The sequence below is a fragment of the Eulemur rufifrons genome, chromosome 7 (genome assembly GCF_041146395.1).
Source record: "Eulemur rufifrons isolate Redbay chromosome 7, OSU_ERuf_1, whole genome shotgun sequence".
Taxonomy (NCBI): domain Eukaryota; kingdom Metazoa; phylum Chordata; class Mammalia; order Primates; family Lemuridae; genus Eulemur; species Eulemur rufifrons.
In genome coordinates, this window is record NC_090989.1 from 9,115,107 (window position 1) to 9,141,621 (window position 26,515).

A 26,515-nucleotide genomic window follows, 5' to 3' on the forward strand; every position below is an offset into this window, starting at 1 on the left:
TTTTATGCCCCGGTGTTTCATATAAGCCCCCACTTAGGTTTCACACACTGCAATTGGTTGGTTTTCCAGAATGACTTTGGCTCTTTAAAGAGACCAAGTCAGCTGTCTTTCCCTCTGTGGTCTCTCCACATCTTCCTAAAGCCCAAGGGACAAGTCCAGCTGTGCTCATAGTTTACATATTGTCTGCTTTCTTGGAACCCACTGGCAGATTTGAGCACTTCAACCATTTATTCATCTATTGACATTCATTCATTATTTTAAGCAATTACACATTTTCCCCTCCCTGCATCACAAAGGAAATCACAAAAGACTTCATAGACTTAGTAGTTAACTGAATGAGTAGCCTACTCCGTTAGTAGTATATTAGTGAGTACTTGGTAGAGATATTATGGTTTCTTTTTTTTGTGGATATGAGTATTTTTGGCATTGTAAATGTCCTTTGAGTCAGGACTGGGTACAAAACGAGGCACATGGATGGACTTTTGAGTCCAGCTTACCACTGCTCAACTTTTTTTTCTGATATGAACTGTCCATGAGGCCCCTCAGCATCCGGGGGCAAAAGGGCCAAGTACACAGGGGTCTCTGCTCCTTCTTCTGGACTTTTGGTGGCATTGGGTCCCGCCATGTCGGTTCTAACCCAGCCTGGGCAGCAGGGATTCAGGAGGATTTTGTCTCCTTTCCTCTGCTCACTCAGGTTCCTGGCCTGGATTCTTGACAGGACCGTGACGCCAATCTTTGAAACTCCATATGCGGTGTTGGGCCAGCCCTCTTTCTGGTGCACTCCCTTCTTGGTATCTTCCACAAACTTGTTCATGAGCCCCACCAGCTCCTCCTCCGTGATGGTCTCACTGCGGAACTTCTGCTGCAGCTCTGGGCTACACCTTTTAAGGGCGCTGAGACTCACCGTGCTAGACACATTCACCACTCTGCCTAAAATACACCACAAATCATTATGTACAAAGGTGTCCCCAAGAACAGTGATTGCCAAATATGCTGGGATTTTGGAGCAGGAAATTTTCATTTGAAAGGCAATTGCCAGTATGAATTCTAGGAGGACTATGCATGGAAGGTGTGGCAGTTGCATGATAAACTCCACTCCTGGCGATAAATTTTGGCTGAGCAGTCAGGTGACATTTCAAAGAGCTGTGGTTTGAGGTCCTAGTTAGAAGTAATGCAACTTTCCAGATGATAGGTTGAAGAAAGAGGTTAGGAGTGGAGAGTTCATGAAAGTATTCAACTCTAGGCCACACATTTTAATATTTCCAGAAGTGGCTACTTGAATTCACAATTGTAAAGATAGTGAACCAACCTAAGTGCCCACCAACCAAAGACTAGATAAACAAAATATTGTGTATATATACACCTTCAAATACTACTCTGTCACCCAAAAAATGACATAATGTCTTATTGAGCAACATGGATGGAATTGCAGGCCATTATTCTAAGTGAAGCAATGCAGGAACAAAGAACCAAATACCACATGTTCCCACTTATAAGTGGGAGTTAAGCAGTGGGTATGCATAGTCATGCAGAGTGACTTAATGGAAACTGGAGTCTCAGAACTGGGAGTGTGGGAGGCTACTGGATGAAAAAGTCCCTACTGGGTACAGTGTACACTATTAAGGTTAGCAGTATATTAAAAACCTAGACATTTCCACTATGCAATTGAAGCATGCAACAAAAAAATCACTTGTACACCCTAAATGTATTTAAATTTTTAAAAAGTGGCTGCTTGTTTTAATCGCTAGGTATTGAAGGGGTGGGTTCATCTTCTATGCCATTACTTGAAGGATTTGGGGGAGTGGACTGACCACATGCACAGCATGTTGGATGTTGGGAATGGAACAGACCCAAGAAAGGAGGGTCCCTAGAAGGGTCTGCAGTTGTCCAGGATGACAGCTGAGGGCCTGTTGTAGAGCTGGCATGAAGTGGATTCAGGATAAACTCTGTGGGCACAACTGCTAGGCCCTGGTCAGTGATGATATGGGGGCAGGACATGGTGACTTGCAGGATCTTGGTGGGTGAACAGTGGGGTCAGTGTCCAAGAAGATTTAGGGAGAAGGATGAGCTCCCTCTGGAAATGTCTGTTTTATTACAGATTGGGGGTGGGAGCATCTCTGGGAGTGTTCTAGGCAGGTGACACATTTTAGCAGGGCCTGCTGGATGGGTGGTATTGAAGGCTCCTCCAGCCTGAATAAGATCAGTCTGATGGAGCAGAGAAAGGACGCAGGAAGAAATCCTACTGCACTGCAACGTGTGAGGGGCACAGAGCAAATAAACAGCCTCTCTGAGGAGACACTGGGCTAAGACCTGAAGGATAAGAAAGGGGCAGGTGAGCAAAGACCCGAGGGATTGTGAGCACTGAGAGCCACGGGAGAAGTGAGGACAAAGTCTTGAGGCAAAACTGTGCCTGGCAGGGTGGAGACAGAGCAAGGAGGCAGGTGCACCTGCAGCATGGGGAGTCCGCAGGGGCTGGATCCCCGGGCATCAGACTCACCTTGAGGTTTTATTAGAGGGAGTAACTCTGTGCAGACATCTCGGGTACCAAAAAAGTTTGTTTTCAGGGTCACTTCTGCTTGAATATGGAAGGGTGTGGTATCAGCAACTTTTAGGAGAGAAAGAGAACAGAGTTAAAGGACAGTAGCCATGGGGTGACATGCCATACAATGACACACACACACACACACACACACACAGTAGTGCCCGTGAATTCTGCTGACGAGTCTAAAGTCTCCATCTAGTTACAGCATTGTGCCGATGTCAAATTTCCTGCTTTGATAACGTTCCAACACAGTACTTTCCAAAGACGGTACCACGGGGGTAAGGTGGGTGACAGGGTGCCTGTACCGGATCTCAGTATATCCATTTTTTGCAATTTCTTTTTTATTTGAAAATCAGTTAAAACTTCATCCAACTTCCCTAAGGTCTGATCTCAAAATACTTTAGAAAACCTGGAAAAGATCCCCAGTAGTCCCAGCCAGGGAAACACCAAGATCCCTTTGGCTGGAAGACCCTCCCCCTCCCTGAGAAGTCTGGCTCTCTGGGCAGCTCCCCGTCCCCCTTCTGCTCCTGGGAGCCTGTTCAGGAACCTCCAGGCAAGAGGGGGAACCGCAGGGCTTCTCTGATAGGCTCACCCGCCTTAGCAGGAGGCTCTCTGGGAGGCCACCTCCTCTCAAAGCAGGCCAATTCCTTACCCTTGAAGGCGATGCCCGCGTTGTTGACCAGCACGTCCAGGCCCCCATACTCCCTGCGCAGGAAGTCGCGCAGGGCGCGGATGCTCTGCAGGTCGTCGATGTCCAGCTGGTGGAAGCGCGGGCTCAGGCCCTCAGCCTGCAGCTGCTGCACTGCCGCCTGGCCCCGCGCCGCGTCCCGCGCCGTGAGCACCACGTCCCCCGAGAACTGGCGGCACAGGTCACGGGCGATGGCGAAGCCGATGCCCTTGTTGGCGCCGGTCACCAGCGCCACGCGGCTGCAGGACGACATGGCTGAGCGGGGCTCGCGGGGTACCTGCGTGGAGAAGGGTTCAGGCCAAAGCCCTGAAGCTGCGTAGACCCTGCGCGCGCCTGCGCAAGCCTGGAGGGTGTCGGGGGCGCACACGCAGGCGCAAAACCCGCCTCTGGTTGGGCGGGGCTCCTGAGATACCTCCTGAGGAGTAGCGCTATGTTGCTTGGCTTTGCAAAACCGCCAGCTGAGGACTGAGGCTTGCTGGTGTTGTTGGCGGCCCGCCTGGCAGTGAAGAACCATTCCTATTGATCACGTGTTTAGGTGTGAACTCCTTATCCCTGCTTCTCTGGTTCTCTAATGGTTTTTCTTCGTGTTCCTGCAACTATTCAACCCTCACTGTTGTGCTTGAAGAAATGGGGCTTGCGTATGGACTTTTTTTCTGGTGGTCTAAAAAATACATGGTTGGAACTGAAGTGTTTGGAAGTATTGTTGTGGAAGAATCTGGAAGAAAATGACAGGTTGATTTCCCCCATTAGTATATGAAAGCAAAGCTTCTGGCTTATCCTTGGCTAGGTTTTCCAATAATGTAGGAAACATTTACTAAGTCATCACAGGGTTACCTCTCTGGACCCTTGTGGGGCCATCAACTTACCTTTGTCAGGGTCTTGCAGTGCACAGGTGTCAGGGAGCTTCACAGCCCATTTTACACTTGAAATAACACGTCAGGATGCACCTACTTATCCCCTTTTTAAAAATGAAGAAATAGATCCAGCCTCAGTCTATAAATTAGTTCAGTGGTGGGAAATGAGTTTTCTACCTTAGTACTTAGAACAAGGGAATAGAGGGCTATAAAGTCAAGTTTCATTTCTGTGGTGTCCCAGAGGTTGGCATTGGTCTCAAGTGGTCATTTATATGCAAATTTAAATTAATCACAATGCAATTAAAAATTGAATTCACTAGTTGCACTAGCAACATTTAAGATGCTCAACGTTTACATGTGTTAGCTGTCACTGTATTGGGCTTGGATAGAGGATACTGCCAGCACTGGAGAAAGTGCTTATGGACAGTGCTGCTTTATATTGTTTCTAATTACGGTGTAATTTCAAGATAAGTTTCCAATCAGTGACTTAAAAAAAGTTGGTAATCAGGGAAAAACCCTTGCTAATTTTTAAGTGAAATTTTTATTGAGATAAAATTGTTCATTTGCATGCAATTGTAAGAAATGGTACAGAGATTCCATAGACTTTATCCTGTTTCTCTGAACAGGAACATTTGCAAAAGGACAGTACAGTATCACAAGAAGGATATTGACAAGAATACAATCCACCAATCATCTTCAAATTTCCCCAGTTTTATTTGTACTTGTTTGTGTGTATGTGTATTTGTTCTATATAATTTTATCACATAATGGTTTGTGTTTCCATCATTACAGTCAAGAGAACATTTCCATCAACTGAAGGATCCCTCCTGTTGCTCTTTCATCACTACATATACCTCTCTCTTGCTCCTCAACCCAACTCTATCTCCTGTCAACCACTGCTCTGTTCACCATTTCTACAGATAAGTGTGGAAATGTTTGTTGTTTCAAAAATGTTACATAGATGGAGTCACACAGTATATACATTATTATTATTATTTTTTTTTGCACTCAGGATAAATTAAGAGCTCCATTTTGGATTTTCTTTCTTATCCCAATGTGTTTGGTCTGTCATTGGTTGGCCTCTCTCCACATCACTATTTTCTTAGTTGTGACAGTCAAAGGTCTGTAGCTGGCCTGAGCCAGGGTTAGAAGGAAGTGTGATGTATTGTATTCAGTACAAGAGCCACTCAGTGATAGCACATGGCGTGCAGGCAACTTTGGACACGGTGAGGTTCCTGCAGTTTCAAAAGGCCTGATTTTCAGTCTGATTTGTTTATACTTTTAGTACTGGTACTAACACAAGAATTGACAGGTGTCCAGAAAATACAATAATACAAATATGATGTGTTAGTAAAAATTTATATAATAAAGGTGACAATAATAGGGGAAATAATTATTCAAAATAGGTATTGGGGAAAGGGCAGGATGATTGGAAAAACAAAAACCTTAGAATGTACACTAAAAAATTTCTAAAGAGAGAGAAAAAAGTGACCTATAACTGATACCATAAACTATGAGATAATAAGTAAAATTTATATTTTGTGTAGAGTTAAAGGACTTTATAAGCATAAGAACAGGGGCAAAATCATCATGGAAAGACTGACAGGTTTTGCCATGGACAACTTTTTGAAAATTTGTTTTTGAAAAGCGTGATAATTTAAAGCCTTTGAATTAGGCTGTACATGGATGTTTTGCATTTTTTTTGTCTGTGACGTTCGGATCTTGATTCTGGTGGTGTGTTTGACTGGTGCCCCACACATAGCACCTTGTCTGCATTCTGAACAATTTGAGAAATAAAAGAGTGAGGATGGAGGTCCTGTATCTGTCATGACTGCTGACGGCCAAGTTGGAAGGCATGCCTTAGTTGTGACAGTCAAAGGTCTGAGACTATACTGGTTGCTATACAGATAAAGGATTTTATCGTATCTATTGACTTGTAGAATAAATTCACATTTTTACTACCCCCTGGTTTAAGGCAATTATTTTATTTTTCCCAAAGTACATGGTTCCATGGTATCTATTAAAAGATTTTGGAATACAATATTGTCAAATTATGAATTATTAAGCTCTCAGGGTCTTTCCTTGCCCATAATTATCTACCCTCACAGAACTCTACTTGACACTTGCTTTTCTTCCATTTGAGCTTGTTTAGGATATTCAATAAGCCTTCCTAAAGCAGACCACGGCCTTTGAGTGCTGGAATTAACTGTGGTTCAGCTGCTTAGTACTTATGAAACTCAAGCAAACTAATTAATTCTGTCGAAGATTAAGCCGGGCACTGAAGTGGAAAGGACAGATGTCAATCAATAATGTGCTAGTGCAATAGGAAGAGGGTCCAGCATGAAGGAAACTCAACTTTCGTTTGTACAAGGTTGACAGTGCATTTTAAAGTTAGAATGAAAGTTCCGGAAGGGGAACAGTGGGGGTTGAGCAGAGTGAGGGAAATGAAAACTGACAGCAGGGTTGGTCAGTGTGGATGCTGATCAGTCCGTTAGCTGGCAGCCAGCAAGTTAGGATTCTATCTTCCCACTATAAAGACTGCAAGGCAGAGGCCCTAACATTTCTGCTGATTCCATTTCAGAGGAATGGCTTTCAGGTCCTGAGTATTACACTGCTCAATTGTGAGAGATACATGTAGATCCCACAGGGACAGAGAAAGAATTCACAACTGTAAGCTCTTTTTAGTAAATGCTTTAGGAAAGGGTGGTCAGGGCCCTATTATCAGATGTTGGCTAGAACAAACAATTTTTTTGGCAGCCTTGAACATTCTGAGGAAGGTCCTTTAAGGGGGGGTAGGATCATCCTAGGGATGTGGCCTTGAGCTGTTAGAAACTATGTTAGTGTTTAAGTCTTTTAATGTGGGGGGAGCAGGGGTGGATGAAATCATTTCTGCTGAGAGTCTGTAGTTTTTATGGCACAAGCTTTTGCTCAGAGGAGTCTGGCTAGAATTCGCTGGTAAAGGAGAGAATCTTTGTCAATTCTCACGTAGAAAATGGGAGTATGCAGTACTTTCCTCCTTCATAAAAGGAAAGTCCCCATTTCCTCCGCCCCTTTTCTTTCTATCTTGAATGCAGTTGTAGGAGAATGTGATGCCTGGAGCAGCAACAATTGTCTTGAGGTTATGAAGAAACAAACAAAAAGGTAAACAGCCAAACCCTTAAGGATGGTAAGGTGGAAAGTTAGAAAGAGTATTAATCTTTGATGACATCACTGAATCATGGCTATGTTAAAACAAATAGGAGGCCATTAGGAGGAGGTAACTGTAATGCTGTGGGTTCCCACATAAGCAAAGCAAAACCTAGCTCAGAATTTAAAAGAAAATGAAGTTGAAGCTCAGCCTATCACAGGTGGTTAACTGTGTGTTACTTGTCTTGTCTTGAACTTCTCCTAGGAATAGTTCAAATATGGCAATTGTTCTAACTTTAACCAAGCAAGAATTTCTTTGCTTTACTTCTGCATTCACACTATAAAATTCTTTTTATGCCCCTTTGGAGGAGACCTGAAGCACTTATGGTGTGGAGCTGCCTTATTCATGAATCTGTCTGCTCAAATAAACCTTTAAAATTTTAAAGTGCCCAAGTTTATCTTTAACAATTCTCAATCTATAACCATCTATGTCCAGCACCCTCCACTTTTTTTTTTAAAATAACCTTTTAATTTAAGAATAGTTGGATTTACTGAAAAGTTACAAATCCACTACAGAGAATTCCTGTATACCTCTCACCCAGATTCTCCTATTACTATTACTATTATTTTTGGGGGGACAGAGTCTCACTCTGTTGCCTGCGCTTGAATGCCGTGGCGTCAGCCTAGCTCACAGCAACCTCAAACTCCTGAGCTCAAGCAATACTTATGCCTCAGCCTCCCGAATAGCTGGGACTATAGGCATGTGCCACCATGCCCGGCTAATGTTTTTTATATATATTTTTAGTTGTCTGGCTAATTTCTTTCTATTTTTAGTAGAGACAGGGGTCTCGCTCTTGCTCAGGCTGGTCTTGAACTCCTGAGCTCAAATGATCCTCCCGCCTTGGCCTCCCAGAGTGCTAGGATTACAGGCGTGAGCCACCGCGCCAGGCCAGATTCTCCTATTATTAACATCTTTCTACTATGGTACATCGTCTCAACTAAAAACCAACACTGGAACACTCTTATTAACTAAGCTTCACACTTTATTCAAATTCCACTAGTTTTTCCCCAAAGATCTTTTTCTATTCGGGGATCCCCTCCAGAATACTATATTACCTTTAGGTGTCATGACTCTAGTTTCCTCTGGTTTAGGGCACCTTGTAAGTGTTTACACTTGGCCCTCCACATCTTTGGGTTCTGCATGTGGGGATTCAACTGACCAAGAATTGCAAATATTCAGAAAAACAAAATAAAAAATAACAATAAACAAATACAAATAAGAAAAACTATACAACAGCCATTTACATTGTACTGGTTATTGTAAATAAACTAGAGATGATTTAAAGTATGTGCATATATTATATGAAAATACTATACCACTGTGAAAGTTATCAGAACCAAAATGAAGTTATTTGTGTTATAACCCTGACAAAAAGAGCCAGGGAAGGCCATGAATGGAGGGTTCTCATTCATATATACTTGATAACAAGAAGGATCAGGTAAGACTGCAAAAACCACAACCTTGCACAAAGGCCACAGAAAACACTTCTGCAGCACTAGCTGTCCAGCAACTCTCTGCTCAACCTTGGACTGGCATTATCCTGGTTATTGATCTGTGTAGCCAAGGATGATTGATTCCAAGCAATTTCTGTAATCCTCACTGTTTTGCCTTTAGAAACTTCCCCTTTCCTCAACCTCCCTGAACACACACATAGTTGACTATGGCACCTGTATTTCCATTGCAATGCTACTCCCAAATAAATATTTTTAGAGAGCCTCTCTGCTACTTAGGTTGACACCATTTTATATAAGGGACTTGAGCATCCATAGATTTTAGTATTGGGGGGGGGGTGTTGCCCTGGAACTAATCCCTTGCGTATACCAAGAGACAACTGTGCTTGTTTTTCATTGACAGAAAATGTACTGGTAGGTGTACTGGTCAGGTGTTTTGGGGTTTGCCTGTTTTTTTTTTTTTTTTAATGGAAAAACTGGGGTTCTGGGTTTTGGTAGGAATACCACAGGAACATGGTATCATCATGTTTATTTCTGATGTTACCCTTGACCACTCAGCCAAGATAGCACATACCAGGTTTCTCCACTGTAAAGTTACTTCCCACTCCTCCTCCATACTGTAGTCTTGGGAATCAAGTCACTAGCCCATAATTAAGGTGTGTGTGTGGCCGGGGGGCGGGGGGGAGGGACAGAAATTGAGCTTCCTCTCCCGGAACACGTATTTACATGAATTAGTTAGAATTTTTTTTATAAGGCGGGTCCTGGGCCAGGCCAGAAACGGTGAAATAGGGCGGAGATGGTCTAGCAGAGGGGCAAGACAGGGTAAAGTCAGCTTGGTGGGGGAGGGGGACCGCCCAGGGTCGGGCGCCCTTGGTGGTTGGTCTTACTTTTACCAACTTCCCAAGGAAAGATTCCAGATGCCGGCTCTTTAGAGCGCAGGTAGCCTGCCCGCGGGCCACTGGGTTTTATTGGCCCTGGACCAGGGTGGCTGACGTAGGGGTGGAGGGTTGGGAAGACCTCGCCTTCAGTCGGATTTGGCGTCGGTGGTAAGTCCGCGCATGTGCGTGCTGGGAGGAAGCGGCCCGCGGCAGAAATAGCGGAGGCTCGCCCAGGTGACTGAGGACTTGCGTTGCTTAAGGACTCGAGGTGGGCCTGACGGCGCTCAGCCTCTCCCTCTGCAGCTTCGGCCCACTTCTTAAACTTGCGTTCGTCTGGGGCAGCGTCTCGGATTTCTACGAGCCTTGGGCCCTTCTGCCGCCTCCATCTTGGAAGGGGCGCCGGAGGCGAGGTGAGTCCGGAGTACTTCCGGGTCGGGGCCTCCGTTGCCCCGGTAACGGGAGCAGAGTTGTGCCGTAGATTTGCATAGTTTTTTATTCATCGGTATAAAAAGAACTGAGTTCGTCTCGCAAACCTCCACCAGGTCTGGCATTATCCTGTGCACTACAGTAACTTCCCATAGTTTGGAAATCGTCCAGTTAGCGAATATTGCTCAGGCGTCCTGGGAGAGGCGAAATAGCCCAAGGCCCGGGGTCTGACGCCTTCCTGGCTGCATTGTGGCTGCGGGAGCGGTGTGTGTCGGTACGATAGTGTGGCCTCGCGTGTAGAGTTTGAGGACTGTGGGAGCAAGGATGGTGCCCGTAACTGTGGCTGTCATCTGGTTTCCACGTGGTAATCACCAGGGCGCTGGTGGGAAGCTCCCGCGCGGGGCCGGGGGTCTGGGTGGGGGCTTCCCGGCTCTGTGTGGACAGAGTGCTGGGTGCCGGGAGGGGACACCGCGCTGGGCTCTGGAACCAGACTCGCCAGCTTTCAGCAGATCAAGCAATGAACCTTCCACTGTTGAAGTGGGGCATTCATACTACCTGGAGTTTTTGTCTGTTACTCATTTCTGCCCTGGTGTTTTTTAGGAGATTTTAAAACTAGTTACATTGTTAAAATGCCCATGTATTCATTTAATATTCATATTATGTCACTTATGTATTCATACATATATAAGTCACAGTGTAGGGGGATACAAAAGTAGTAGTAAAAGCCCCCTCCCTAGCACTTTTTAAAATTGATGCCAGTATTTGAACATATTTATGGGAGTATGTATGATAATTTGTTACTGTAAGCATAGACTGTAATGATCAAGTCAAGGTGTTGGGCCGTCCGTCACCTTGAATATTTATCATTTCTATGTGTTGGGAACATTTCAAGTCCTCTCTTCCAGCTATTTTTGAAATATACAATACATTAACTATAATCACCCTACTTTGCTGTGGAACATTAGAACTTATTCCTTCTAACTGTATGTTTGCACCCATCAATCCACTCTCTTTATCTCCCCCCATCCAACCACCTTTTCACCCTCTGGTAGTCTATTCTCTACCTATATGAGATCAACTTTTTTAGCATCCATGTAAGAGGGAGAACATGTGGTATTTGTCCTTCTGTGCCTGGCTTATTTCACTTAGCATATTGATTGACCTCCAGTTCCATCCAGTGCTGCTGCGAATGATGACATTTCATTCTTTTTTATGGCTCAGTAGTATTCCATTGCCCTGGCATGTTTTTGAATATCCTTCCTTAAATCCTCTTGGTTTATAAACATATATAATGTGCTTAAAAGCAAACCCAAAAGGGATCATTTAATTTATAATGTTCTGCAACTTTATTTTTTTCACTTAATATGTCTTGTATATTTTTACATCTTAGCACATATCTTCCTATTAATGGCTGCATTAATTCCTATTATTCCTATTAATGGCTCCACTCCATTGCTTGTATAATGCTCAAGCTGGTGTGTTTAATGGATTTCATTTTTTATGCTTGCAAGGAAGCAGCATGTAGAAACTCTAGTAGCCATTTTAGGTCTAATGATCATCATCTGTTAGATTTGTCTGGTTTTTAGCTTTCATTCTCTCCCTCATCATTTGCAAACACCTATTTAATTACAGTAGACTGTATTTATTTCAGGATCCTGGTGTCTAAGAACAAACCACTGTTTACTTCACACTGAAAGGTGTTGTTTTTTTTTTTTTTTCCTCTAAGACTTCATAGCTGATGGGGGCATTCTGGCTACTGTTTATTCTAAGTATAGTTAATTTACATTGGTGCTTTAGTAAATATTGATTAGGATTGAGTTGTGTAAGTGACCAAAGCACATGTTTATGAAATTAATCATGAGGATTTCCATGATTAATCAGTATTCAGTGGGCCCTTAAGATAAAACTGTTTTAGAGGGAACAATATAATGGACATTCCATTAGTGCAGGGATCATGCTTAGGTCACAGTATAAACCTTTCTTGTACAAAAATACTTTAGAAAAATGATTTATCAAAATATACATTTGTATATTTTAAAGGTACAAGGAACAGTGATTATCGTACAACTGGAAAGTAAAGCAAAGAAATGCTTTTGATTTTAGATTGGGTACCTATACAGAAACTACAGTTTGAGTATGCGTAAGAGAAGAGGGAGAACAAGCCGGATCAGAAGACGAAAACTCTTCAGAAGTTCTGAATCAAGAGGAGGTACAGTTTTGTTTCTTTTAGTACCAGTGATGAAAAAAGAAATTCTTTGTTGATTAGTGTGTGTCCATACACATACATTTTCTCAAAGAGAATATTTCTTAAAGAACAATCTTTTTAATGGTGAAATTATATTCTTTTAAATCCTGTTGGGAATATAAATACATTTAACTCATTGCTTCAACTGTCTTCTTTGGGGATAACTGCGAGGTTTCTTTTTCTGGTCTTGAGCTTTAGCTATCTGTAGGATATCGATATTTGTATATAAATTTATCACTTCAAATTCAGGGTAAACCAGTCTAAATGAGATACTGGATGTGAAAGTGCTTGGCAGCCACCTAGAAAACCCTACATAAATGTAACTGGACATGATACAAGATATGGGTACTTTTTTTTTTTTGCTTATCAAGATCCAATTGTTCAAGCATGATTTATTGAAAATGCTATCTTTTCTCCACTGAATTGCCTTTGCACTTAGTCAAAAATCAGTCATTCATACATATGTGGGTCTCTCTTTTGATTTTCTATCCTGTTCCAATGACCTCTTTGCCTATCTTGATGACAACATCACACTAATTTGATTATTCTAGCTTTATGTTTTAAAATCAGCATTTCAAAGATATTTTGGCTATTCTAGGTCTTTTGCATTTCCATATGAATTTTAGAATTAGCTTGTTAACTCCTATAAAAAAGCCTGCTTGAGTTTTGATTAGGATTGCCTTGAATTAATATAGTCATGTGCTGCATAATGATGTTTTGGTTGATGGACCACATATACAACAGTGATCCCGTAAGATTATAATACCATATTATTACTGTATCTTTTCTATGTTTGGATATGTTTAGATACACAGATACTTATCATTGCATAAGTCTGTCTGATACACTTCATCGGAAATTTTTTTTTAAAATGGTGATCTGATTATACAGTGATTTATTCTCACCATTTGTTCTCTTCTCATCTGATTAGTGAGTGAGAGCTACAAGTATGAATTTATAGAGCTAAAGAAGTGGCTGAAAGACAGGAAGTTTGAAGATACAAACTTAACGCCTGCTTGTTTTCCAGGTAAGATCTGGCATTCGGCTCTCTTGACCTTTCTCATATGAGAGCCGTGTGGAAAGCAGGGGTGATTCTTGCAGGTGGGCTGTGTTCTCCGGGAACACATCTATTGCTGTGTGTTGGGCTTCCCGTCTCAGAGCTATACAGTTTGCTTATACTTCACCTTCTGAAAATAAATGAAAGTGGCTTGTGGAAAGAAATGACAAGATCATGAAATAAAATTAGAAATTAAAAAAGAATGAGAATAGAAAAATACGATGAAGAATAACACATAGAAGTCATGGTTATAAAATCTTATGCACTTGTCAGAGGTGAGCTGCAAACTTAATTCATCTTTCCGGCAGCTCGTACAATTGATGACCTGAGTCTCAGCGTTCTGTAAACAAAACTGAGTTGTTCACTCAGGAGAAATGCAGGTATTCCTGGAACTTAGACCTGAGGGAAGTGCCTTCGCTGGGTCCTCATAGGAAAGACACTTGTGTAATGTGGTGACTGCTTTGCTCAACAACATCCCCATGGTGGTTTCATGAAGTTTTTCCAACCTTGCAGGCTAATGCGATGATCCCATGGCTTCAGTGAATAAAAATGCTAGTTTTCTAAGGGAGAGGGAGGTTCCAGCCAACCAGCGAGGTGATTGATCTCTGGTGATGTGGCCCGTGGAGAAGAATCCTTAGGGAGGCTTCAGTAAATATTGTCTCCTTAGCTGTTTGTGGCTGTGCTCCCCAAGTATTGGAGGAGGGGCCCTCTGTGTGGCCAGTTAATTGTAGAGCTGTAGGCTTCAACAGTCTCCTGAGCTGAGGTAGATTAACATTTTGTTCTGGAATTTGAAGAGCTTATTTTGGAGGTTGGATAACATTTTCTTCTGGAACATTCTTTTATGGAAGTTGGGCAGCTTGCTGTGGGTATGTGCCTGCGTACAAGGCCACTCTACTTCACAGGGAGGACAGAAGTGCTCTTCAAAAGGATTTGGGGCCTGCTGTAGTGCAGAGACAGTTACGCAGTTTGGGTCCTGAAGTTCTACATCACCGGGCAGGCTGCAGACATTTTACCTTCCAGAAAATTTAAAGCAGATGCTACTGAATGCTCCTCTTGGTCATTAAAATTATCACTCAACTACCCATTAGGTAATTTACCTTTAAGTAAATTAACTTCCTTGTATAGCCCCCAGAATAGATGATTTCCCCGGGTGTGCCCCTGGCCAAGTGAGGTGATGTGTGCAAAGTTGTTCCCCATGAGTCAGTCGCACATGATGACTTTGGGCTAAAATGCTTGATTTGAGCCATTTCTGTTAGGGCCTCTCCTAGTTTATGATTGTGAACCATAATTGTCAGCCTCTAGCAGAACGTTTAACTTTCTGTTTTTGTGTGTCAAAGATGGTCCAGTACAAGCCACACTCTTAGATGATACCATATGGAGTTCCTTACTTAATCAAGAGAAAATAGTGTCAGGAGCAGACTTGCTGTGCCTAAGGCCTGCCTGCTTCTTGGGTGTCACCTTGCCCTAAGAAGAATAGATTTAAAATCATCAAGCAGGATTTGGCAAATGGTTTAGATGGAATGCCTGAAAATAAGTAATCTGTCTACAGTTTGGAGCAGTAAAGAGCTCCTAATTTTAAAAGTGAGAACAACATTCCTTGGTCCCAATCTCAGATTCAGGGCCATGGAGGTGCTAAAGCAAAATGGTTTGGCAGTAATCTGAACCCACGGCTTACAGTTCTGGGTACAGGGTACTTTCTGTAAGTGCTTTAGCTGTTAGTGTATGATAGGAGGGAACATTTTTGGGATTCAGTCAAAATGTACAAAATTCTGGGGCATTAATCTTAGTTTGTAGAGGGGCAAGGGAAGTCTAAGTTGCAAGCAGGATTCTGTCTTTAGGCTCTCAGCTAATTTATGCCTTGAGAACTGACCCCAGTGTCTCGTTCACCACCAAGAGCTCTAGCCAGGTTTGGGCCTCCCAGGTGGATTTGTGATCACAGAAGCTTGAAGGCTTTGACATGTTGTTAATAAGCCTTTTATCAGCTCTTAATGGCCACTTCTCCCTTGCCTAGTACATTCAGCAAAAAAATGATAGTAAATGCAGATTACTATAATATGTTTTTGATATTGAACACTATATATTGTAGAAATACAGGCAAAGTGTCTTCCAGATTTATTCCATATGCCAATTTCTGTTCATATATATGTTTGGAGAGAAATTTCCACTTAGATTAACACATAGGTCTTTTGAAGGATGACCACATAGAAAAAAGTCTTCCCATTAATAATTGATTCTAGGAGGGATTTTGGTCTACAAAGATGATTAACTTCACAATGGGATATGCAAAATAAATAAAATAAGTTCTTAAGACTAGAACTATGTGTATGAGCAGACATCATGCCCCTGGATGGGGAGATGAATTAGGACTCATCAAATCCAACTTGCCAGAAAACTGATTGATGACTTGAGGCAGGAATTCCCACCACGAACCAGGAGCTTCCCAGTAGTCCTATAGGGACTGCCTTTGCTTAGTTATATTCCCTTCCAGCTAAGGGAAAAAAGGTCAAGAACTATGAATTTGGAGACATTAATATAGGCCTCTTATGGTCCTATAATACCTATGCCTGCTAGAAAAACTGTCATCTGAGCATCCTTTTAGTGTCTGTCTGACTTTGTTCCAGGAGCAGAGCCTTGGGCATGGAGAGAGAAACTTCTGGAAGTTGGTGGGGTATTAACAGTGTAGCTGGTGAAGTTACTGTGGTGATTGCGAGCCAGCCAGAGACAGGGAGCAGCTGGCCCTGGATCTACCCAGCTGAGCTCACCCGGTGGAGGAGAGCCCATCTAATGGGTTGCCGGAGGGGGAGGACGTAGTCTGCAGGCTTTGTGGGACCTCAGTGGGCTTTACTGGCCAATCAATCAAAGGGGTCTCAAGGTCATTACTGGAGCGAGCTGAGTCTGGTAGGGGGTGTAAGTGGCCTGAGGGTCCAGCTTGTAGGTTGGGTGGGCATTAGGAACGGGGCCCCCACTGTCAGCTGGTGGGCTCCAGCGGGGAGAGGGTAGGGTCCAGCTTGAAGGCTCCTGAAAGAGGCCCAGCAGCAGATCTGTGTGAAGTCTATGGTGGTCTTTAGGTCTCACCTCTGAAGCTGACTTTGCCCTTCAATTATTTTAAACCCACATGAGGTCAGGACATTTTCCAGAATGTTTCCTGACCTCTTGGTTTCCTGTGGGAATCAAAGACTGAGAGAAACCCAGCTTCAGCTCTGTGTTATTTTGAAGTCATTCACACTTTTTATTCAAAATGGCATCTTGAGGTGGCGGCCATGGGCGTAAAGAGTAGGGGTGTCAGTCTCGCAGGTGGGCGAAGCGGTTCCGGCTGCCTGGCTGGCCCTGCCCGGCCTTCTGCGTCCTCGCTGCCCAGGTCCCTGCCCTGCGCAGGTCTTGCACAGAGGGGGAGGGAGGTGGGCTTGGGCAGGTAGGTGGTGGCGTGGATCTTTCAGGTGTGGGGCTGTGGTTTCTGCCTGCAGAAATGGGGCGTAGCACGTCCTCTCTGCCTCCCGGCCTCACCTGGACCCTTCTGAGGGGCGTTTTGCTTTCTTCTCTCCCTGCCTCACCCCTCCGCTTGGGGAGTGGCAGGAAACACGTGAGCCTTTTTTAGGGTGAGGGTAAATCGAATTAAGACCCTGCCTAGGGAAATGTCTCTTAAAGGAAGAGTGGTATTAGTATCAGATGAATGTTGAAGCGATCTGTGAGTAGGGCTTCTTTGAAACTTAGAATTTGGGAAGATGATCTGGGCATAAGTTTGGGGAAAAAGGCAGAAACAGACTTGTAAATCTTTGATGATTGTCTGGAGAGGAAATAGAATAGTCCGTGTTCCTTAAATTCCGCATGTATAGAAGCCTCGGTGCTGTGTGTGGTGGATGGTGCTGGCTTACGTTGCTGCTGTAGATAATCCAGGAATAAACTATGTTGGGGCTGACACATAACATTGGTAGGCTTTTTTTTTTTTTTTTTTGTAATTAGTAATAAAATGCTCAACGTAGTACAAGATTAAGAGAAAAACAAAAACAAAAACAAAAACCACAGTGGTATCTCTAGGACCTTGAAGGAATTGTAGAATTTACCCTTTTTCCATCTCTGCTTTCCTAGGTACAGGAAGGGGGCTGATGAGCAAAACATCCCTGCAGGTGAGAACTTCTCTTTTATTCTTGAAACCGAAAGTAAATTCCACTGCTTTATATGGTTCAATTCAAGTTAATTAAAAATATTGGAAACATTCAGGCATTTCTTACTTACCTAATGGATATGTCTGAATATAGTTCCGTCAGCTAGAATAAAGTTTGCTGCATATAAGAGACAAGGCCAAAGTTGCAGTGCTTAAGCTGCATGCAAGTTTATTTTGCCATCATATAAACAAACCTGGAGTAGGCAGACCTGGGCTGGTGGGGCAGTCCCCTGGCCTCAGAGGCCCCGACTGCTTCCAGCTCTGTCATGGCCTTACGGGAGCCCACACCCGCAGACTGGGCTGTGGCCCTTGGAGCACCAGCAGGGGAGGGAGAGGGGGTGAGGAAGGGTAGGCCTTCTCCCTTTAATTCCAGTCCCCATCTCCTTAGCCAGCAATCGGGTCCATGGCCCCAGCCAGCTGCAAGGGAGGGGAGACGTGCTGGCCTTTTCCTGGCACTGTGCCCTCCAAATAGGATTCTGTTAGTGAGGAGCGGGGAGGAGGCATGTTGGGGTAGGCAACCAGTAGTCTCTGCCACAGCAAATTTTAGAAATCACATCATATTTTAAGTGTGCCAGGGGAGCTGCTGTCCTCTGAGAGAAGCTGTGCATAGTGTGGCAAGTAGAACCCAAGCAAGTGTGGGAGGTGCCCTCGGAACCTGTCCCAGGGTTGCCTTCAATGACTGTGGGACCCAGAGCGACTTCTCGTCCTCTTGGCTTCTGTTTCCTCACCTATAAAGTGAGTAGGTAAATGACATAGATGATCTCCAGGGTCCCTTTTAATTCTTTTTGTGCTATTTTAAAGGATATCTAATGTATAATTTTTGTGTTTTTTTCCTAATGCACAATTTTTGGTAAAGCTAGAAATTAATTCCTTCCTTTATTTTAAAATTTTTAATTGTGGTAAAATATACATGTAACATAAAATCTACCATCTTAACCATTTTTAAGTATTGAGTTCAGCAGTGTTAAGTACATTCATATTATTGTGCAATATTTTATTTTTATTGTTTGAGAAAAATGTGATGACTTTATTCTGGAGAGGAATTTGGGGAGGAGAAATGTATCTCTCATGTATACAGCAGGAACTACAGGTAGTTTTGTTTAGATCATGGAATGATAATTGGCAGTCACTTCACATGTACATTCAAGTGTGGCTTTTTTATTAAAATTTTTGAGAATTGAGACATATTTTATGTATAGTGAAATTCACAGATCTTAAGTGTACAGGTTACATTTTGATGATAAAGAAATATAGCCCAGTTTTTTTTTTTTAAATCAGAAAGTCATAGGATGCTGGAACGGTAAGGACCAGTAGTGATCACCCAGCTTAATCTTGTGTTACAGATGAGGAAACCAGAAATTGATCACGAAGGTTTCTGGCTGAGGATTTTTAACCAATGAAGATGGCCAGTTAAAAATAAAAGCAGGATCTTACATCTGGCTTCTTAGTGCTTTCTTTCTTTCCGGTGTTTATCACTTTACATTTTGATTATTCTTTCTGTGGTTCTAGCTCAGTGGGAGAAGCTGAAAATTATATTTTTGAAAATGGTACAATTAGATCCTGGTTGTGCTGGGCAGGCTGCCCTTTCCTTATCTAGTTGGCACAGGCTATGTAGAGAGCAGGCCATTGCCGGTCACTTGGATTTCACTGGGTAGATCTGGGATGGTTTCTGCCTGTTTCCAGTTGTTAGCACGATTTTCTGACAAAGAAAATAAAGGAACAATATGATTTGAGTTGTCAAAGTGTTTTCACATTTTTTTTCTGGTGAGAGGTTGGCTGATGGTGGATGTCAGTCACATAATTAACCTTTAATTCTTGCTGGGCTTGTGGTACCTGGCATTGGAGCAGCCTTGTCTGTATCTGCAGACTCAGGGAGTTGGAAGCGAGTCCGTTGGTCGGCTCACTGGTGGCTTGTGGTTGGATGACAGTGGGTTCTTGGTAAATGATTGTGGGATCGAGGACTTTGCATGATTCATATTCACTGGTCCTTCCCAAAGCATGAGTGTCCTAAACTTTACTTTCTTTTTGGCAAGGAGGGACAGATGATTATTTCGTTGCCCGAGAGCTGCCTGCTTACCACGGACACGGTGATTCAAAGCTACTTAGGGGCGTACATTATTAAGTAAGTGACCACATGCATGCTTACCTGGTACTGTGGTTCTTGAAAGTGTCTGTCATTGGGAAATATGTCATCTAAGGCATATAGTTCATTAGGACCCAGCCCCTTTTTATAGCTAATAAATACCTGAAATGATTTGAAAGGTTTACCCTGTTCTAGGAAGTTTGTTCTTAATTCATTTTAAACTGCATGTTTGAGGTTTTTAATAGGCTGCCTGGGATGTGGGTATGAATCCTGATCTGTATCACTTACTGGAAAATAAAGATTAAATGGGATAATATATATAAGTCACAGCTGAGTGCCTTGACTCATAGTAGCCTGTTCTCTATCATAGTAGGTTTTGACAAATGTTACTGTCTCTTTTATTTTTGCCTTATTGTACTTACTTGAATTCTTTAATTATGAAGAGCTATTGATGTTATGAAAGAGTTAGTTTTAGTTTGATGTTGAAGAGGGGGAGTTGAGAACAACTTCTGGCTCATGTTATGGTGGGTCTTTGTTTGGGGCACATCTGAGGACAGAGAGAGAGTGAGATCATCGGCAGAAGGGATTTCTAAATTATGAAGGTTGAAAGATTATATTGTTTCTTAACCCAAGGTAAGTTCTAGACCTTTATTCCCCTGGCATGTTTTCAGAAGAGGGCTAGTGCATCTTTATAGGTCTGAGCAGCGGCAAGGATGCTCTTAGTACTTAACATTTTCTGAATCCTTCTGAGATTTTGAGTAGAATGTATGGCAATATAGGAATCTGGACTCAGAAGGATTAATGAAAGCTTTTTCTATATACCTTCATGCAACATGAGATCTTTTTGTTGGTAATTTTGAAAAATTAATAAAATGCTATGCTATGTAATTTGTAATAGAGCAGGTAACTTTAGAAATAAAAGCTTTAGAACTACAAAAATTATGTAATGAGCATATTCAGTTTTTGGTCTAGGTTAGTGCCATGCAGTAGAACTTTCAGCCATGACAGCGATGTTTTACGCTGTGTTGTCCAATGTGGTAGCCACTAGCCACAAGTGGCTGTTGAGCACTTGAAATGTGGTTTGTCTGACTGAGGAATTGAATTTTAAATGTTATTTAATTCTAAATCTTAAAATGTACAGTTAAATAGCTCTATGTACCTGTGGTTACTATATTCTATGATGTAGTTCTGGGTTGTTTCTACCAGTGTTTTCTCCCTACCATATTTTATATCCTTATTCAGGTGAAACAAAGGGACTATGACAAAAGCTTTAAAACTAAGTTTGAAGCAAAGAGGTTTTCTGCAGATAGGAATCTCTTGCAAACAAACCTGGAACATGGGTTAGTGAGTCAGTTTTTCTGACACATAAACTTGGCTTGTTCAGAGCACTTGTATTGGGAGTGTGCTGCGGACAGGAAAGTCCTTAAGGAAGGAAAGAAGTCTGTTGGGTCCATTAGGTAAACTTAGAGCGTGTTGACAGTATGAGCACACTCCCTCTGGTGGCAGAACAAACCACTTAGTAATTCCTTTAAACTGGCTTTTAATTTTAAAAGGTGGAAGCCTCCTCCGTCTCCTCTGCTGGCTCTGTGCACCTTTTTAGTTTCAGAAAAGCATGCTGGGGACCAGTCTCCCTGGAAGCCGTACCTGGATATTTTACCCAAGGCCTACACCTGCCCTGTTTGTTTAGAACCGGAAGTGGTGAATCTTCTTCCCGAACCTTTAAAAGCAAAGGCTGAAGAGCAGAGAGTCCGCGTGCAGGAGTTCTTTGCTTCCTCCAGGGACTTTTTCTCTTCCCTGCAGCCTCTGTTTGGGGAGGCTGTCGACAGCATCTTCAGCTACAACGCCCTCCTGTGGGCTTGGTGCACCGTCAACACCAGGGCTGTGTACCTGAGGCCCAGGCGGCAGGAATGCCTTTCTGCAGAGCCGGACACCTGTGCGCTCGCTCCGTACCTGGATCTGCTGAATCACAGCTCACATGTGCAGGTGAGAAGCTGACAAGGGAGCACATGTTCTGTTTTGATAGGAAGGATTCCAACATGTAGAACCTGTAACTTTGGATGGTGGGCAAAACCCTAGGGAAAGGTGTAGCTGCTTCAGGTAAACCTGTTAAGGCCACCTGCTGTCAGGTGTGCTCCTGGTTTCTTCCTGACCTCTTGTCCCTCCTACAGTGCTTTTCCTTTGCCCTGTTTCTCTACTCTGCTTTCCAGGCCTGCAGAGGCTCGTGCTCCCTCTCCTGTGCTGTCACTACCAGCGACTTCCGATGTGGAGTCTTCCTCCCTTCCTCCCTCCTCCCTCCTTCCAGACTGGGACTGCGGTCTAGCTTGCTTTCCTTTCCTGTCCTGTCCCTTTTGTACTTGGTGGCATAGCTGCCAGAGCATTTATCTTTGCTTTGCTCACTGATTAACTTGCTTCTTCCTCCACTGAGCTCTGAAATCTTTGAGAATGAGGACTTTGTCTTGTTCCTCTTTGTTACCCCAGTGCACATGGCAGGGCTGGGCGCATAGCAGGTGTTGAGTAAATGTTTACTGAGTGGATGGATGTTTGTGGGGAAAGGAGTCTGGGAGTCACAGAAGGATCCTGATGTGGGAGAGGGTCACAGATCTCCTCTTCCCAGCCCTTCCCACCTGGCTCATGTAGGAAGTGTGTGTTTGCAGGGCACGCTGTGGGGGAGGCCTGGCTTGGAGGGCAGAGGGGAGTCCATCTGTCAGCTCACCTGGAACCATTTGGGGTGAGCTGTGGAGGCACATGGCTGGGATCTGGGTCATGGCTGTCCCCTTCACATGACATGCCACTGTGAGAAGAGTGAAGAAGTCTTGTAAGCCCACGTTCCAGGGAGAGGAGAGCTTAGGCAGGTCCTGCTATGCCTGGGACAATTGCCTGGCCTGTCTGCTTATTAGTTTTTGTAGAAAGATGTATTTTTAACAGTCTGGAGCAAAGGAGCCTGAGGTTAGATGAGTATTTTTCATCGATAAGTGGTTGATGTTGATGAAATAATATCAGGGATATGTTTTTTTAAATTTATTTTTATTCGGGCTTTGGGAGCATTGATGTGTAAACCAGTGATCTTACAGTCTGCCGTAGGAGACCACAGACTACATCCTGTGGGCGTGTGGCCCGAGATCCCTGAGCTAAGAATGGTTTTTACAGTTTTAAAGGTTTGTAAAAATACAACAACTTACAACAGAGACCACACCGGGCTGGCAGAGCCTAAAATATTTACTGTCCAGATCTTTACAGATGAAGCTGGTTGGCACCGCCATGTCCTCCTCCCACAGGCTATGAGTGTATGTGACTGATAAACTGCCGTGGGTGTCACCTGTCCCGTGTTGGGGTCGCGTGTGTGGCCATCCCCAGAACCCCAGGGCAGGACTCCCTCCCTCGCCAGTGGGTGGAGTTGAGGTGAAGGAAGCGGGCTGAGTCATAGAGGTGGCATTTCGCCCACATGTAGTTAAATTCATTGATGAGTGTTTGAAGGCTGCACCTGACTTACATTAATACAATAACTTAATTGGCTTTGTAGTTTTATGCTTTACTTTAAAAAAACCTTTAATAATTTTCCTTTCTAGGTAAAAGCAGCATTTAATGAGGAAATTGGCTGTTACGAACTTAGAACTGCTTCAAGTTGGAGAAAACACGAAGAGGTATTCATCTGCTACGGCCCTCACGATAACCATCGGCTGCTCCTGGAATACGGATTTGTTTCCATCCGTAATCCTCACGCTTGTGTTTATGTGTCGAGAGGTTGGAATCAATTTTTCATCATTAATAGATATAATTTTTCTCCCATTTGGAGTGGTGGTTATTTTTAGTTTTAATAAAAATAGCAAAACCTTGAAACATACGTACACCTCATTAATTTTCTCTAGCCTTACTCTACTGACTGTAATTTCAATGTTGAAGTAAAAACAACAAACGTTTGATTGATGTTGAGGATTAGAAGAACTGAGAAAAGTTTTCTTGCATTAGATCAGAAGATAGAATGGAAGAAAAGGAAAACTGCTAAGAAAATAAGTGTAATACTAAAGAATGGAAGGAAATGGAAATTTTTATACTGAGTTGTTATTACTGTCACTAAAGAAGGAATGAGATTAGAGAGCAATAAATAAAAAATATTAAGCACCTATTGTGTGTAAGATACTGTGCTAATCACACACAGAGATAAGTCTATTACATAGTCCTTGTTTTTTGAGTTTAATGCCATGATAAGGTTTGGTTTCATTTATGTTTTTTGGTGATCTACTGACTAGCTATCATCATTGGTATTACTATTTTAAAATAATAAGCCACTAAATGTATGTTGTGAAAATCCCAAATATAGTATTAAAAATAGTTACATAGAAGACTGATCTTTCCCTTCTGAAACAGCAGAATAGCAGTTTTATATGCTGTGAAAAATGGCCATAGATTTACCAAGTATATGATTTGAGGTATTTTAAATTTAAGTTAGAATGGAAATAGAAACTTGGTCAAGGTGATATTACTTCATCTTATAGGCAGAATAATAGTTATTTCTTGAAATAAAAATAGAAAAGTAAAAACTGGGCCTTGATGTTAAAAAATTAGCTTTGAGATTGGCCTCATATTTTCCGAATCCTAATAAATTTAGTATTGGTGGCCATGAAATATTAATTTGTTAAATAAATTAATTTGAACAAAAATGATATTTTAGTTATTTTTATATATTAAAAATAAAATAGAAAAATTCCTCATTACCCTACTCCCCCAAATAGCTTTGTGAATTTTTGCATATTCACGTTAAGGTTTTATGGTTGCAATTGCTAATGTCCAGACTATTTTGAATTCTGGCTTTTAAGAAACTCAGTGATACAAATCTTTCCCCATGTTTTTACAGAGCCTATGCTTTCATTGGTTGTAGTTTTCCAACAGTTATGCTAACATTGTAACTACCTGATTCCATTGGTTGATTTACTTAGTGGAACATGAACTGAGGCTGTGGATGTTTTGTCCACTGGCCTTGGGATTCTTACAGCTTTTCAGGGACTAAATAATGATCTTATTGAACTGGACTTGAAGAATAGACTTCTCTCGTGTTAGGTAAAACTGTTTATACGTGTCTTGATTGCTAATGGGAAGGAAAGTGAGTTGAGAAAGGAAGAGAAGACACACTTTTATCTGAATTACACCCTAAATCTATCTAATTTTTTTTTATGTAGAAATACTTGTTCAATATCTTCCATCAACAGATAAACAGATGAACAAAAAGATTTCCATTTTAAAGGTTCATGGTTTTATAGAGTAAGTGTTTCTCTTTCCCTCTTGAATTTATTCTTTCAGGAAAAACTTGAGGGGTGAGGTTTCTGCAGGGTGAGACACCTCCTAACTCTGTATCAGCTGACAGATAGGTATTTTTTGAGCACCTACTATGCTTAGTAAAATTGTGCTTGATGTTGTGGGGGAACACAAGGAGTATAAGACACTTTAAAGAAAATTATTTGGGGACATGAGATAAAACTTGAAATATGAAATTACTGTGCTAAAGGAGAGCCCTGTATGTTTTAATTGGTGGCCCAGGGTGAGTTTGTGCCCACCTTGTGGCCCTGTGGGAAGGGGAGGACTACTGCAGGCCAGGCTGGTCCTTGGAGAATCCGAGTCACCTGGCAGCATGGTACAGGCTCTTAGGGTAGGGTGGCTGGGTGATTCCATGACAGGTGAGATGAACTGGGTTTGCGGCTCTCCCTTTCCAGTTTTCTTTTCGGGGTAAAATTAAGTTTTAAATAATCCAGCAGCAGTATGAGAGCAATCTGGCTGTGGCGGCTGCCATTTGTTTAATTCCCAGAATTATCCAAATTCTTCATCATTCATCTCACTGTGAACTCTGGCGCGGGCCCTCTCACTGGGGCCCCCTCATCCAAGTTAAGCTGCTTACTAAAATTGATTGGAAAATAGCTTCTTTTACTCTTTAAACGAAAAAAGGAGAGCATTTTTAGTTACTTAGGCTTTATTCATAAGTATTTGCAGAATTATTTTTCTTGTCTTTTTGACCAAGATTGCAGGTTACATAGCATTTAGTAGCCCCTTTAAAAGTATGTTTGGCCCTTCAGCCATTTGCCATGGTGTCATGAAATACTGAAGTGACGGATTTGTCGTTGTTTTTCTACTTCAGAAATTTGACATTTGGATGGGATGGACCGTCTTGGAGGTTACTCACAGCTCTTAAGTTGTTATGTCTGGAAGCCGAAAAGTTGTAAGTTCCACATGCATTGGTGTTAACGTACAGCCACGATCTGGATATAACCGTTTTCTTTTTGTTTTTTTTGGCTTGCATTCAAACACCCATCCTGAGAGGAAAAAGGAAGGTCATTGTACATTGGAGTTGCTTATTCATTATGTGACTTGCCCACGTAGTGAATGTTTTACTTCTAAGTTTTAACCGTTTCTGGAATTGTGGTTTTAGAATCATCATCAGGGTACATGGTTCTGAGAGTTTTTTAGCCTGCGCTCAGATATTTTCCTCCTGTTGACCTCATTTTGTTGTTCAGGGTTAATGCTTTACAAAATTGAGCACTGGCACTGTTCAGAGGAAAGTCTCCAAGTAGGTAGGTTTTTCCTGGGAGCAAGCAGAGCTCCTGACCACAGCCCCACCTGGTCCTGCCCTGGGGCAGATCTAGAAGCTCTGCTGAAGGAGAGGCCTGGGTGTCTCCATGGGGGCAGAGGAGCCTGGTGTAGGCGTGTGTCCTGGCCAGGCTCCTTAACATTCCTGTGAGGCTGTCAGTCCTGCGGCACATACAGCTGCTTCAGCGGGTCCCTGTCTGGGAGAACAGCCTCCACCTGGCTGCTGCTGGGTGCCCAGGGAGGGCTTCCCGAAAACCGTGCAGCCCGTCGGGCATTAAATGAGAGGACGCCTCGCATAGCCCTTAGCACAGCGCCTGGAAGCAGTCAGTGCTTATTCAGTGGTGCCTGCTGTTGTCGTTTGGATGCTAC

General features: G+C 42.8%; 2 protein-coding genes across 6 annotated transcripts in view; one reads left to right on the forward strand and one right to left on the reverse strand.

Moving 5' to 3' along the window:
- SETD4 (SET domain containing 4) overlaps window positions 1-26,515 on the forward strand; it is a 124,958-nt gene that overhangs the window by 93,584 nt on the left and 4,859 nt on the right. For 3 of the 5 annotated variants that reach the window (XM_069474966.1, XM_069474962.1, XM_069474965.1), the window contains 8 exons: window positions 12,130-12,235; window positions 13,203-13,298; window positions 17,415-17,452; window positions 19,524-19,612; window positions 21,127-21,556; window positions 23,140-23,314; window positions 24,748-24,829; window positions 25,698-25,778. In XM_069474966.1, coding sequence (XP_069331067.1) covers window positions 12,163-12,235; window positions 13,203-13,298; window positions 17,415-17,452; window positions 19,524-19,612; window positions 21,127-21,556; window positions 23,140-23,314; window positions 24,748-24,829; window positions 25,698-25,778 — 1,064 coding nt within the window. In that variant the 5' untranslated portion in view covers window positions 12,130-12,162. The remainder of the gene's footprint in view (window positions 1-12,129; window positions 12,236-13,202; window positions 13,299-17,414; window positions 17,453-19,523; window positions 19,613-21,126; window positions 21,557-23,139; window positions 23,315-24,747; window positions 24,830-25,697; window positions 25,779-26,515) is intronic. The other 2 variants (XM_069474963.1, XM_069474964.1) reach the window with 2 other exon arrangements.
- Window positions 434-3,541, reverse strand: LOC138386094 (carbonyl reductase [NADPH] 1-like). Its single transcript, XM_069472306.1, has 3 exons — window positions 3,195-3,541; window positions 2,498-2,605; window positions 434-930 (listed from the first exon to the last, which is right to left on the reverse strand). The coding sequence occupies exons 1-3, from the start codon at window positions 3,481-3,483 to the stop codon at window positions 494-496; spliced, it is 834 nt and encodes a 277-aa protein (XP_069328407.1). The 5' UTR covers window positions 3,484-3,541; the 3' UTR covers window positions 434-493.

Bases quoted from the DNA above. Each gene is read 5' to 3' on its own strand.
- LOC138386094 (XM_069472306.1), bottom strand. From the start codon at position 3,483: ATGTCGTCCTGCAGCCGCGTGGCGCTGGTGACCGGCGCCAACAAGGGC. The intron at 2,606-3,194 runs GTAAGGAATTGG...CTCTCCTAAAAG, and splicing joins CGCGGGCATCGCCTTCAAGG to TTGCTGATACCACACCCTTC. The intron at 931-2,497 runs GTGAGTCTGATG...GGTGTATTTTAG, and splicing joins CCCTCTAATAAAACCTCAAG to GCAGAGTGGTGAATGTGTCT.